A 14,008-nucleotide genomic window follows, 5' to 3' on the forward strand; every position below is an offset into this window, starting at 1 on the left:
CCCACTGAGCAAGGCCAGGGGTCGAACCTGCAAACTCATGGTTTCTAGTTGGATTCGTTAACCACTGCGCCACGACGGGAACTCCTCTTCATATGTTTTTAGGAAGCTGTAACTATTCTGCTTATGTCTCCTTCCCCTTGGAAAACAGTTTGGGTTCAATTAGGCTATCTTTTATTTACTGCAGGTAATAGAGTATTTCTTATCCAGTTCTGAAAAAAATAAAAAGTTAATTGGAGCTTAGCTCTAGTTTGTTTTTTAGGTACTTTAAAAAGCGTTTGAAAGCAGAACTTCTGAAAAAAGAAATTTGATTGCACTTGTGGGTGTGTAGGATCAAGCATAACAGAGAGTTAGGATTACTTGACTGAATTGTAGTTCCGTTAGCAGTGACTGTAAATATAAAAGGAAGTTCACAAAAACAGATGCTGTCACTGAAGCCAAGAAACGGAATACCTGTCTGACCCTTATTTCTAAGGCAAGAATAGCTGACATGTTAGAATTTCCTTGGGAAAATGTCAGAAAAAAGGTGTTAGACTGTTGGTTTCTCAATCATAATTTCCAGCCAAAGGAACTTGAATTTTAGAGTTACAAGAGATACTTGAACTGGGGTCCTTGGTAGTCCATGGAACCTCTGTTACTGGAATTTTCCTTCCTAATGTCTGTCTTAATTTTACCAGGAAGACCTCATTCCCTTTAGCAGTCTCCTAGCACCACCCCCCCCATTTTAATTTTTTGTCAGGTTTTGATCTTTAGAAACCCTCCTAAATCAGCTCACTTTTTTTTTTTTTCCATCATGATTTCCTTTCCTAAGTTAATTCTTCTAGTATTTCTTGAGTAAGTATTTGGTGACAGTACTAGGTTTTGTCACTTGTGGTTTTCCTTAGCATTGGGCAGTCTCCACTTGATTTTGCACTTGTTTATTTCCTTGTCAGGCAACTAATAATAAACCATCATGACTCTAGAAAAATTCTTGACGTTATTGAAGTGGAGTGTTTCTTTTCATCAGGGTCATTTTATATATGCATCTCCCCAGCTTTATTCAAGTGTCTCAGAACTTTAAGAACCTGTTTATGTCAGAGAAGTCTCCCTCAGAAATTTGGGAGATAAATATGTATAAACACAAAAGACTTACAGCAAGGGTGGTCAAATGCATGTGGAGCTATTTCTATTGATAATTTTTGGAAGCGAACACATTTTCCTTAAAAATAAGAGCTCCTCCTCTTAACAGGCTTTATATCTCAGTAGACAAGTAAAATTACAAATATTTTAGTTTTTGTCAGTTTAGGATGCTGTAGAAAACTTTTAATAACATTGACAGACTATCAAATATGTTTCTGGGTATTAGTCTCAAATTCACCATACACTTTTTTGTGAAAAATTGTATGAATGAAGAAAGCAGCTGCAGCTCTTATTTATTGCAGATCTTGATTTATTCTATTTTCTATAATCTTCTAACATTCAGAAGATCATATATATATATAAAATTTCTGATGATTTTCTCTGGAATGTGGACCCATTTTAATCAGTACGGGCCTCTTTCTCGCTTTGCTGACTGCATATATTTGTGACCCTTAGATTATAGGGAATGGAAGTGAGCAGCAGCTGCAAAAAGAGCTAGCAGATGTGCTGATGGATCCTCCAATGGACGACCAGCCAGGGGACAAGGAGCTTGTGGAAAGGTCACAACTGGATGGCGAAGGAGATGGGCCTCTTTCTAATCAACTCTCAGCTTCATCCACCATTAACCCTGTGCCATTAGTAGGGCTCCAAAAACCAGAGATGAGCCTGCCAGTGAAACCCGGACAAGGAGGTTAGGATGGCTGCGTTGCTTGTGTAACTGAAGGTTACTGTTTTTCATATCCGAGTGTCCACTCTTCAGATTCTAGACTTAGGGGGATGTGAGAGGAGTAAATATATGTGCCTATGTGCCATTCCAATTTCCCTTTAAATGTATGTTATTTTTTACCAATGAAAGAGACACAGTAGTTGTATGATATTGAGGGAGTCTTAAAATGTTGAAAGAGTTTTTTTAGAAAAGGAGGAATTTGAGTATGGTATTGGAGAAATAGAGGAATGCCTGGTGAGTTGTTTGCTCTGGGCTTTGTAGAAATAGATGTGAAGTTACAGCTTTGTAGAAATAGTTGTCAAGTTGTTAAAAAAAAAAAAGGGAGCTGAAAGATGTAGCAGGAAGGAAGGAAAACGGCAGTTTTTAAAGGCTCATTGGGGAAGGGAGAGTGTTAAAACTGTAGATGTTTATTGGGGAAAGGAAAGCAAGGGAAATGAAAGAATGTGATGAAGTACCTGAAACGATGAATGAGAGAAATAACAATGCAGATCAGAAAAAAAGAGAGATAGGATCTTTCAGTGTGGTAAAATACTAAATGTATTTTTGACCTGAATGTAAATTAAACGACAAAACAAATTAAAAGTGTCAGAAAGGTAAATCAGATCTGCATCTCAGGTCACCTTTCAGATTTGGGATTGAGGCAATAGCCAAACCTAACATTTTTAGTGTTGGTGACAGAGTTCTGGTATGAGATTTCTGGCTTGAGTGGGCACTTCTTCTGGGGCAATGGCATATTATATCGTTAGTATTTAATTTTAGAACCTAAATGTAGCTTGTATATTTTTACTTGGTATTCATGTCAACGAAATATCAGAATGAAAATAATTACCTCCTTATTATTTCTTTCAGATTCTGAAGGGTCAAGTCCTTTCACACCAGTGGCCGATGAGGACAGTGTAGTTTTCAGCAAACTAACTTACTTAGGCTGTGCCTCAGTAAATGCCCCCCGGAGTGAAGTGGAAGCCTTGAGGATGATGTCTATCTTAAGGGGCCAGTGTCAGATTTCACTAGATGTAACCCTGTCAGTGCCAAATGTATCTGAAGGAACTGTGAGGTAAGACCAGCTTTTTCACATATTTGTAACATCAGATTTCTGACCTATAGTTTTAGAAAGAAGCAATAGTCAACAAAATATGTAACTGTTTTATTCATCTGGCACTTAGTTATCATGTCTTCCAAGGATTGTGACCTTTATGAAAAATAGTCACTTGTTTAAACAGTGTTTATACTCTGCCCCACCCCAATTCTATGTTGCAATTTAGAAATTTAAGCATTTTGGAGCTTCTTGAAATATGTTGACCTGAGAGTGTGTCTAACAAATTAATTTATATTTTCCATGTTCCCCCAATAAAAATGCTAGCTCATTAATTCAGTATGAAATTTCATGCTGACTTCGGAAATTACAAAAACCTGCTGGTGAATATAAACTTTTCCAGTGTAGTCCTTAAATTTTTAAGATGAGGAAACCGAGGCCCAGAGAAGTCTCTAGAAATTGCTGTCGTTTTAACTAACTGAAACATAACGATGAATAAAGGTAGCCAATCAGAGTCTAAATTAGACTCTGAAGCTAATACAGAAATCTAAATAATAAGATGAACATGAGTAAAATAACATTTTCCTTATTATAAGAAATTTACATATTTCAAAAAAAATCAGAGAACGAAAATTTAGAAAAACAAATCTTATTTTTACTCTCCCATTGATAAATACAGTTAACGTCTTGATTTATTCCAAGACCCTCTCTGTGTATTTGTATGTTATATGTTTGTGTATGTGTGTATATACCTAGATCTATGTGCAAATACAATTATACAACTCAGAATCTTCATTTTTTTTTTTTTTTTTTGTTGTTGTTGTTGTTGTTATCATCTCTTGGGCCGCTTCCGCGGCATATGGAGGTTCCCAGGCTAGGGGTTGAATCGGAGCTGTAGCCACCGGCCTACGCCAGAGCCACAGCAATGCGGGATCCGAGCCGCGTCTGCAACCTCCACCACAGCTCACGGCAACGCCGGATCGTTAACCCACTGAGCAAGGGCAGGGACCGAACCCGCGACCTCATGGTTCCTAGTCGGATTCGTTACCACTGCGCCACGACGGGAACTCCAGAATCTTCATTTTTAACAACAATGGAATTATAGAATACATACCATCTTGTAACATGCTTTCTTCACTTTTTGTCATAAATCTCTTTCCATATTGATAAATATGATTAAAAACTTACGATGGCACATGATAGGTTATTCAGAAATATATATATACACATATGTATTTTTTTATTTTGTCTTTTGTCTTTTTAGGGCTGCAACTGCGGCATATGGAGGTTCCTAGGCTAGGGGTCGAATAGGAGCTGCAGCTGCCGGCCTACACCAGAGCCATAGCAATGCCAGAACCAAGCCCCGTTCTGCAAACTACACCACAGCTCATGGCAACGCTGGATCCTTAACCTACTGAGTGAGGCCAGGGATTGAGCCTGCAACCTCATGGTTCCTAGTCAGATTTGTTTCCGCCGCACCAAGTCTGGAACTCCCAGAAATATATTTTACACATTTTAGTTTTTTAAATGAGAAAAGTACTAGTAATAGCTAATATTAAAATTTTATTTTATGAGCACATTAGCGATTTACCTAAATTTTCTTTTTCTCTTTTTTGTCTTATTGAGGCCACACGTGTAGCATATGAAAGTTCCTAGGCTAGGGGTGGAGTCAGAGCTGCAGCTGCCAGCCTACACTACAACAAAGGATCTGAGCCTTGTCTGTAACCTGCACCACAGCTCATGGCAAAGCCAGATCCTTAACCCACTGAGCAAGGCCAGGGCTCGAACCTGCACCATCATGGATACTAGTTGGGTTTGTTACCACTGAGCCACGATGGGACTTCTTAGTTTTCTTTTCTTTTTTTTTTTTAATTAATTAATTTATTTTTAAACTTTTTTTTTTTTTTTTTTTTTTTGTCTTTTTGTCTTTTTGCCATTTCTTTGGGCCGCTCTGCGGCATATGGAGGTTCCCAGACTGGGGTCGAATCGGAGCTGTAGCTGCCAGCCTACGCCAGAGCCACAGCAACGCAGGATCCGAGCCATGTCTGCGACCTACACCACAGCTCACGGCAACACTGGATCCTTAGCCCACTGAGCAAGGCCAGGGATCAAACCTGCAACCTCATGGTTCCTAGTCAGATTCGTTAACCACTGTGCCACAACGGGAACTCCTAATTTTCTTATAAATAATATTTTTGAGCTAAATTTTTATGTATTTTTAAATTTCCTCAGGATCAATTCCTAGAAATAGACTTACTAGATGAAAGATTTCCCCATTTTTATGGCTTTTGATACACTACGAAATAGCCATCTAGAGATCATGATCTATCTAGTTTCTACTTTTACCAGCAGTGTATGAGATGTCTTTCTCTACCCTCAAGCATTTTGGATTTTTTCATGGTAGTAGAGTTGTAGCTGTGTTATGTGTATAGTAGTAAGTTAATTATTATTTCAGTCATCTGCATATGTAATCTTCACCTTGAGTATATAAAGAACTGCTTCACAGAGACTAAGAATACTAATTTTAGTTGTATTTATTAATGTGAAACTTTTAATAAAATTTGTTTAGGACTCATTTCTATATGCCTCTTAGTCATTAGTCATTCCCCCAACTAAAGTTATACTTTGCTCTAATATATTTTAATTCTATAAAGATATGAGAAAACTAGTTTCTCTTGCCCCATGTTTTCAGTTTTTAAGGTCACCTTCTTAGCCATTTCCATTATTTCCCAGACTTGCCCCATTAGTGGTGTCTCATTAGTGTTGAAATTGCATAATTTCTTATCAGTTCTTTCACGGTTGTGTCCCCAGAATAGAGCCTGAGATGTTATAAGTATCACATAATATTTGTGGAATGAATACATTTTTGAGTGAAAGATAATCCCGTTTGATTTTTCTTTTATTTATTTTTTTCTTTTCTAGGACCACACCCATGGCATATGGAGGTTCCCAGGCTAGGAGTCCAATCCGACCTGTAGCCACCAGCCTACGCCAGAGCCACAGCAACGCCAGATCCAAGCCGCGTCTGCCAGCTCATGACAACCCCGGATACTTGACCCTCTGAGCAAGGCCAGGGATCGAACCTGCAACCTCATGGTTCCTAGTCAGATTTGTTAACTAGTGAGCTACGACAGGAACTCCCCCTTTGATTTTTCAATGGCTACCATCCTTTTGACTTTATTAAATTTTTTTTGGATGTTAACGTCTTGTACAATCTCTCTCCCTTGACATGCAGCAGAAGAACATATTTCACTCTGAGAAAAGCACATCATTCTTTCATTTTTTAAAATAATTAAGCAGATTAGGTCATTCTTTTAGGATATAATGAGAAACGCAGCTTTAATGACATGTTTTAGTAGTCTAATTTACCCTTACTCTTTATTTAGTTACAGACTATATAAGAAATATACTTATTTTATGCTCTCATTGCCTCCCTAAAACATGGGGTTTTGTAGTTTTTAGTACCATGGAATTGTGTCATCTATAATTTTAGGAATCTACATATGACTTATTTATCAAGATTTAAGATTAGGAGTTCCCGTCGTGGCGCAGTGGTTAACGAATCCGACTAGGAACCATGAGGTCGCGGGTTCGGTCCCTGCCCCTGCTCAGTGGGTTAACGATCCGGCGTTGCCGTGAGCTGTGGTGTAGGTTGCAGACGCGGCTCGGATCCTGCGTTGCTGTGGCTCTGGCGTAGGCCGGTGGCTACAGCTCGGATTCAACCCCTAGCCTGGGAACCTCCACATGCCGCAGGAGCGGCCCAAGAAATAGCAACAACAACAACAACAACAACAAAACGACAAAAAAAAAAAAAAAAAGATTTAAGATTAATATGATTAGCATACCCAAAATGGGTTTTTTATGAGGTTTTTGTTTTTTGTTTTTTCTTTTTTGGCCACACCCATAGTAAATGGAGGTTCCCAGGCCTGGAATCATAGCTGAGCCACAGGTGCAACCTGTACCACAGCTGCAGCAACTCTGGATCTTTAACGCTGCACCAGGCTGGGGATCGAACCCATGCTGCTGTAGAGACAACACCAGATCCTTAACTCACTGTACTACAGTGGGAATTCCCTAGAAATGTTTTATATGATCTTTTTGCTGGAAGGATGATTCTTGAATCATAATATGGATATAGGGAAAATAGTCCACTGGAGTTCCCGTCGTGGCGCAGTGGTTAACAAATCCAACTAGGAACCATGAGGTTGCGGGTTCGATCCCTGGCCTTGCTCAGTGGGTTAAGGATCCAGTGTTGCTGTGAGCTGTGGTGTAGTCGCAGACGCAGCTGGGATCCCGCGTTGCTGTGGCTGTGGTGTAGGCTGGTGGCTACAGCTCCGATGAGACCCCTAGCCTGGGAACCTCCATGTGCTTCGGGAGTGGCTCTAGAAAAGACAAAAAAAAAAAAAAAAAAAAAATGTCCACAATCCCTCTAATCTCTTTATATCTTTTTTTCTGAACAGACTCTTAGATCCTCAGACAAACACTGAAATAGCAAACTACCCTATCTATAAAATCCTCTTCTGTGTCAGAGGGCATGATGGAACTCCGGAAAGTGACTGTTTTGCTTTCACTGAAAGTCATTATAATGCAGAACTCTTCAGAATACACGTCTTCCGGTGTGAAATACAAGAAGCTGTAAGTACGAAAGAGGAAACTATCTGAGGTGAAACTTCACCTGTACCCTCACTGTGTTGAAATGATTGCAGTATTTATTACGGTCACTAATATGTCCAGTGAAATTCTCTGCTACTGTTTTATTTATTCCAACTTGATGGGCTCAAATATAAATAAACTAATAGTTTGGTTAACCAGATCCTTGTTGCTTGGAGTGTCAAAGGAGACCAGTTGGCTGCCTCTTGATTGGGTTAGATAGGCATCTTGGTTTTAGCACGGACATATTTGCAAACTGTTGTTATAAAGCCAAATCGTAGGATTATTTTCATTATAATAAATATATTCAAGAAATTTCTGACAATTATGGAAATGATTTTTCAGTTGGACTTCTAGCCTTTGCAACCATTTCTTTTTAACGCCTTTTTCTCTGGCCATTTTTAGTGTTGCTTGCTTTGTAAGTCTAATAAAGTAGATAATTTATCAAAAGAAATCAATGGAGGAAAGATGAATTACTCCACTCAAATGAAGTAGGAAACCTTCACCCTTACCAAAACAATAACAGCTTATTTTCTAACATGTCTATGTGTAGGTGAGCCGGATACTTTACAGTTTTGCCACTGCCTTCCGCCGTTCTGCCAAGCAGACCCCACTTTCAGCAACTGCTGCACCCCAGACTCCTGACAGTGACATCTTTACCTTCTCTGTGTCTTTAGAAATAAAAGAAGATGACGGTAAAGGTTATTTTAGGTAGGGTGTCTTATTTCATTCTTTTTATTTGAGTTTGTATTAATATGCTATACTGTCTGTGGTTTTCAGGAAATTCTAGGTTGGATTACATAACTTATAAAATGATTCATTTTATAGGTAGAGTTTTTTATGTAAGTGATAAAGGAAAAGAAATAGGCAAATTTGCAGAGCCGAGATTTAAAGAAATTTTTTTTTTCTTTTTAGGGCCACTCCTGAGGCATATGGAGGTTCCGAGGCTAGGGGTTGAATCAGAGCTGCAGCTGCCAGCCTACACCACAGCCACAGCAGCACAGGATCCGAGCCGTGTCTGCGACCTTACACCACAGCTCATGGCAACACCAGATCCTTAACCCACTAAGCGATGCCAGGGATCAAACCCGCAATCTCATGGTTCCTAGTCGGATTCATTTCTGCTGTGCCATAACGGGAACTCCCAAGATTTAAGGAATTTTAAACAATCAAAAAAAATTCATATGGGGAAATATAGCATGTTACCATGTTCTTTTAGTCAGACTCAAAGTAACTGGCAGGCTGCTGGTTTGAAATACGACAGAAGCTATGTCACTGGGATTTGTTTTGCTGAAGTTTTTCTATATTTTTTGTTTTGTTTTTGGTTGGTTGTTGTATTTTTCTTAATAATCTAAATATCTTAAGGTTGTTGAAATTACATTTTATCATTAAAGTTTAACTGAACACATTGGAAGGGGAGAAATGAGCTGTATATCTGAAGTCTAACCTTGCATGTAGGGTCAGAAATAACTGGTTCATGTTTTTAAGTAAAATGACGCTTCTTTGAGTATTAAAAATAACCCTGGAATAAAAATTAAAAGTTTAGTTTACTTATTGTTGCGATTAACGTGACCTTTTCCAAGTTTCTTTACATCTCTTGGCAGTTTTCTTATTTACAAAACAAAGCAGCTAGATCCCAAAATCCTTTCTAACTTTAAAATATTACGGTTGCAAGATGGTTGATTTTTATTTTTTTCCCTTCATAGCCCATATCACAAAGTGGGTACTTCTTGGAATTGTAATCAGTAGTTGCACATAGACGGTTCTTTCTTTCCAAAAAAAAAAAAAAAAGGGAAAGAAACCATGAGGCATTCCCATTGTGGCACAGCGGAAATGAATCCAGCTAGGAACCATGAGGTTGTGAGTTCGATCTCTGGCTTCACTCAGGGGTCAAGGATCCAGTGTTGCTGTGAGCTGTGGTGTAGGTCGAAGACGCAGACGCAGCTCCAGCTCGGATCTGGCGTTGCTGAGGCTGTGGCATAGGCTGACAGCTACAGCTCTAATTAGACCCCTAGCCCGGGAACCTCCATGCTGTGGGTGTGATCCTAAAAAGACAAGAGACAAAATAAATAAATAAATAAATAAATAAATAAAATAGAAGGTTCTTTCCTCCATGTCTTCCTCATAAAATGGGCAAAGTTAAATTACATCAAAATATGAATGGTTTTTAGTGTATTTTGCTTTTAAATTAAAAAGCACAATGATTGGTTCATTTTTTTTGAAAAATTGATAACTATTGCTCTCCCTTCAAAGACTTTAGAATTGTCATGCCATCTGGTGGCGAATTTAGTGTATGTTCAACTTCAACTTTGATTTGTACAATAATTGTGAGGCATTGTGCCCTCTGCTTTCTTATTAACTATATTTTCATTCTCTGCACTGTGCATTCCTGTCCTGGGAAGTAGGAATTATAATCTATAAACCTCATCATATTTTTTTTGCATTTTAAGAAACAGGATGGTTTGTTTAAATTATTTTTTCCCTCTATTGAAAATATTTATGTAGGAGTTCCTGTCGTGGTGCAGCGGAGACGAGTCCAACTAGGAACCATGAGGTTTTGTGTTCGATCCCTGGCCTTGCTCAGTGGGTTGGGGATCCAGCGTTGCCGTGAGCTGTGGTCTCGGAAGTGGTTTGGATCTGGCGTTGCAGTGGCTGTGGTGTAGGCCTGTAGCAACAGTTCCGATTAGACCCCTAGCCTGGGAACTTTCATAAGCTGCGGGCGCAGCCCTAAAAAAAAAAAAAAAAAAAAGACAAAAAAAAGACAAAAAAGAAAATATTTATGTTGATTGTTTTTAAATTCCAATTATGAATAAAAAAGATGTCTGAGCTCTCTCAGAAGAGATGCTCTAGGAGGAGTTCCTGTCATGGCTCAGCAATAACAAACCTGACTAGTATCCATGAGGACGTGGGTTCGATCCCTGGCCTGGCTTAGTGGGTTAAGGATCTGGCTTTGCTGTGAGCTGTGGTGTAGGTCGCAGATGCGGCTCAGATCTGGCATTACTGTGGTGTAGGCCGGCAGCCATAGCTCCTATTCAACCCCTAGCTTGGGAACTTTCATATGCTGCGGGTGCAGCCCTAAAAAATCAAAAAAAAGGAAGAGAAGCTCTAGGATAATTTCTCCTGCTCCTGGGATCAGGCATATTCAAGGATAAAGATGACAATCACAAGCATCTTTGTTTTGCTTACCCCTATGTCAAGGAGATGCTATACAGAAAAACCCCTGGATGATCAGATGTGTTTCTCACATTTTTTAGGGCTTTATATTTTTTTGCATTGTTTTACTGAATTTGTAGTTACAGTAGGAAATAGTGTTTATAACCTAATATAGTGATCAAATTATTGACAAGGGTGCCTCTCTTTGTCGGATTTGGACTTTTCAAACCCAATTCCTTTTATCTAGTGATTCTACAGCATGTCTAGGAATTATCTCCAGAAATAATCCTTGAAGCGCCAAAAGAGTTATCTGTTAATACTATAAGAGCAGAATTTAAAAGTGGAAATTAAATGTTGACCAGAATAGAGAGGTTAAAAATATGATGCATTTTACAGTATATACAAACATCAAACTATCTTGTACACCTGAAACTAAGATAATGCATGTCTGTTATACCAAAAAAAAAAAAAAAAAAAAAACCCACAAAAAACACACATTGGTATACCCCGTGTGACTTACCACCCATTTAAGAAATACATGTGTATATAATTAACCATATCACAAAATAGATTGTGGTTTTACTGTAGCATACGTACAAACAATGTGCTGTGGCAAGAATTAATGCTCTTCTTATCATTCCTGAAAAACTGTTTTTCTTATATTACTAAGATTAGAAACCTGCCTTTCAATTCAGCCCTTAGGAAGATGGGATATTTTCATTTATACCATTCAGAGCACTTCTTTTTGGTCTTTTATAATCTACCAAGTATTTTATTTGATATTGGGGTATTTGATACTGTCTTTATTTTATAGGTAAAGAAACTCAGGGGAGATAAGGCTGGACCTCAGTTTCTTAAATTATACAGTAGAATTAAATGTAAAACTACTTGGATCCTTTCAGGGGTAGATAAGACCAGAAAACAGTCTAAACCCCCTGACATCAGTGAAGTGAACTCCCACTGTTTATACTCTGCCCTGCTTCCTGTTAATATAGCTTTTCCTTGCCCTTCAGACTTACGGCTCCAGAGATAACTTTATTTCCATTGTTATTGTTTTGAATACTGCTGAGAGATGAGATTTTATTTATTTATACTTAAACATCCACAGAACATACATAGAGACTAGTGTATCTCATATAAATTAAAAATCGAGAGGCCTGTCCATATCCTTTTTAGTGAAAATTCTGTTAGCTACAAATATTTAACTGTTTGATACACAGAAGTTTTTCTTTGCATGTCTTGTCACTTTTATAGACTCCTTTGCTAAAAAAAATTCTGTGATTTTCTAATTTAGTGTTATAACATGCTCTTTTTTTTTTTTTTTTAATTTTTTGTCTTTTTTGTCTTTTTAGGGCCGCACCCACGGCACATGGAGGTTCCCAGGCTAGGGGTCTAAGGGGAGCTGTAGCCACCGGCCTACACCACAGCGCACAGGATCCGAGCCATGTCTGTGATCTACACCACAGCTCACAGCAACACTGGATCCTTAACCCACTGAGCAAGGCCAGGGATCAAACCCGCAACCTGATGGTTCCTAGTCAGATTCGTTTCCTCTGTGCTACGATGGGAACTTCCTATACCATTTCTTGAGTTGGTTACTGGTATAGTAGTGCAAGTGCCCTTCAAAGTGATTTCATTTCTTCAGAGCCACTTTTTAGTTTGAGTATGTACTCAGAGTTCTCATGTAGCCTTTTATCTTATCTTCTAATGGGTTTTTTGCTCTTAAAGTTGGCAGTAATGAGGCATAATTTCGATTTGCTGTATATTAGCTGATTGCCATAAGCAGATGTTTGCTTTTGAGAACAAAGGAGCTAGAAATAATGTGTGGGAGAGTAGGGGGTTATTTCGGTAAACTATCATTTTAGGAATGTTTTCATCTTTTTTCTTAAGCTGATATTTAATTGTATTATTAGTGTGTTATTTTTTTATTATTACACAGACCTACTATAAGGTTATCACTGCTTAAGGAAAACATTAGGCAATAGCTTATTGTTGGCCATATCGTTTTCATCTCTATTGGTATTTGAAAGCACCTTGTTTTGAAATTCAAAGGATCTATAATTATCTTTTCTTCATTATATATTTCAGCAAATAAGCTATTTTTCATAATCTGTTCATAAAAACCAATGACTAAATAGAGAAAACACTACCATTTTTTTTGTTAGGAGCTTTATAAATATTTAATTTTCAGAGCAACAAGAAAGAAAAAAACTGAAGCCACATTTTGGGAAGCGTAAGAGTGGTTTCATAGCTTTTGTAAATGATTAGTAAAATAGTTGAATGGGTTACATACAGTGATCATGATGTTTTCACATCAAAAGGTAGATGATTTTTAAATAGCTGTTATGATCTGAAAATCAGGTATAGAAAAGAATTAAATCTGATTTTTCAAATCATAACAAAAATTGTTCTGGGGTATGTCACAAAGTGCTTTGCAAAATTAATGAAACGTGTTGTTCTACAGTGCAGTTCCTAAAGATAAAGACAGACAGTGCTTTAAACTTCGCCAAGGAATTGATAAGAAGATTGTCATCTATGTGCAACAAACAACTAATAAGGAACTTGCCATTGAAAGGTAAACATTTTTACTAAGTTTGACTTAAATATAAATTTTAGTTTTTGTCAATCTAGTGGAGCAGTCATATACTGTATTTAGAAGTATATTTGCAAGATATTTTGTTCCCTAGGGGATTCTTTTGCTTATTGAAGTGAAAGCTTTGTTCACTTTGAATTTTCTTTCATAAATCTTCAGCTAGTATGTTGACTTTTAATGATGTGATAATAAAAGGCAGACATAAAATTTGTTTATCTCAATTCTATCAGTGAGAATTTTTTTAAGTGATCTAATTTAAACATCTTTTTTCTATTATCTTTTTTCCAAATTTATGTCACTTCTTTTTTTGCAGATGTTTTGGTCTTCTCCTTAGCCCAGGAAAAGATGTACGAAATAGTGACATGCACTTGTTAGATTTGGTAAGGACAGATTTTTTTGTTGTTGTTTATGCACTTTTTCGTCTGTATAGGTTGTTTCACTGAAGCTAATATTAAAGCACATTTATGAAGCAGTAAACAAAGATAAGGAAATTTCCTTATTTCCAGCTTGTTTACTAGTCTGATCTTAGACCTTCTTGGTCACAGTGTCAGTTTCTTGACTAAATAATTCTTGTCACATAGGGTTGATATGGGAATCAGACGTTTTGTGCGAGAATTATTTGCAAGCTATCATGATCTTTGTAAAAGTAAGTGGTATTAGTATTGCTGTTGTATGAAAACCTTTATTTTCGTAACTAAAGATTATGTAGTAATTATCCACTTGACAGAAGAATTCA

The 14,008-nt window shown here is 37.7% G+C and overlaps 1 protein-coding gene across 4 annotated transcripts in view; it reads left to right on the plus strand.

The window, feature by feature from the left end:
* The window catches only part of RABGAP1 (RAB GTPase activating protein 1), a 173,075-nt gene that overhangs the window by 43,304 nt on the left and 115,763 nt on the right, over positions 1-14,008 (plus strand). For 3 of the 4 annotated variants that reach the window (XM_021074563.1, XM_021074570.1, XM_021074567.1), the window contains exons 3-8: positions 1,573-1,807; positions 2,693-2,897; positions 7,337-7,511; positions 8,080-8,237; positions 13,144-13,254; positions 13,586-13,652. In XM_021074563.1, coding sequence (XP_020930222.1) covers positions 1,573-1,807; positions 2,693-2,897; positions 7,337-7,511; positions 8,080-8,237; positions 13,144-13,254; positions 13,586-13,652 — 951 coding nt within the window. The remainder of the gene's footprint in view (positions 1-1,572; positions 1,808-2,692; positions 2,898-7,336; positions 7,512-8,079; positions 8,238-13,143; positions 13,255-13,585; positions 13,653-14,008) is intronic. The other variant, XM_021074574.1, reaches the window with a different exon arrangement.

This window comes from Sus scrofa, chromosome 1 (assembly GCF_000003025.6).
Source record: "Sus scrofa isolate TJ Tabasco breed Duroc chromosome 1, Sscrofa11.1, whole genome shotgun sequence".
NCBI lineage: Eukaryota > Metazoa > Chordata > Mammalia > Artiodactyla > Suidae > Sus > Sus scrofa.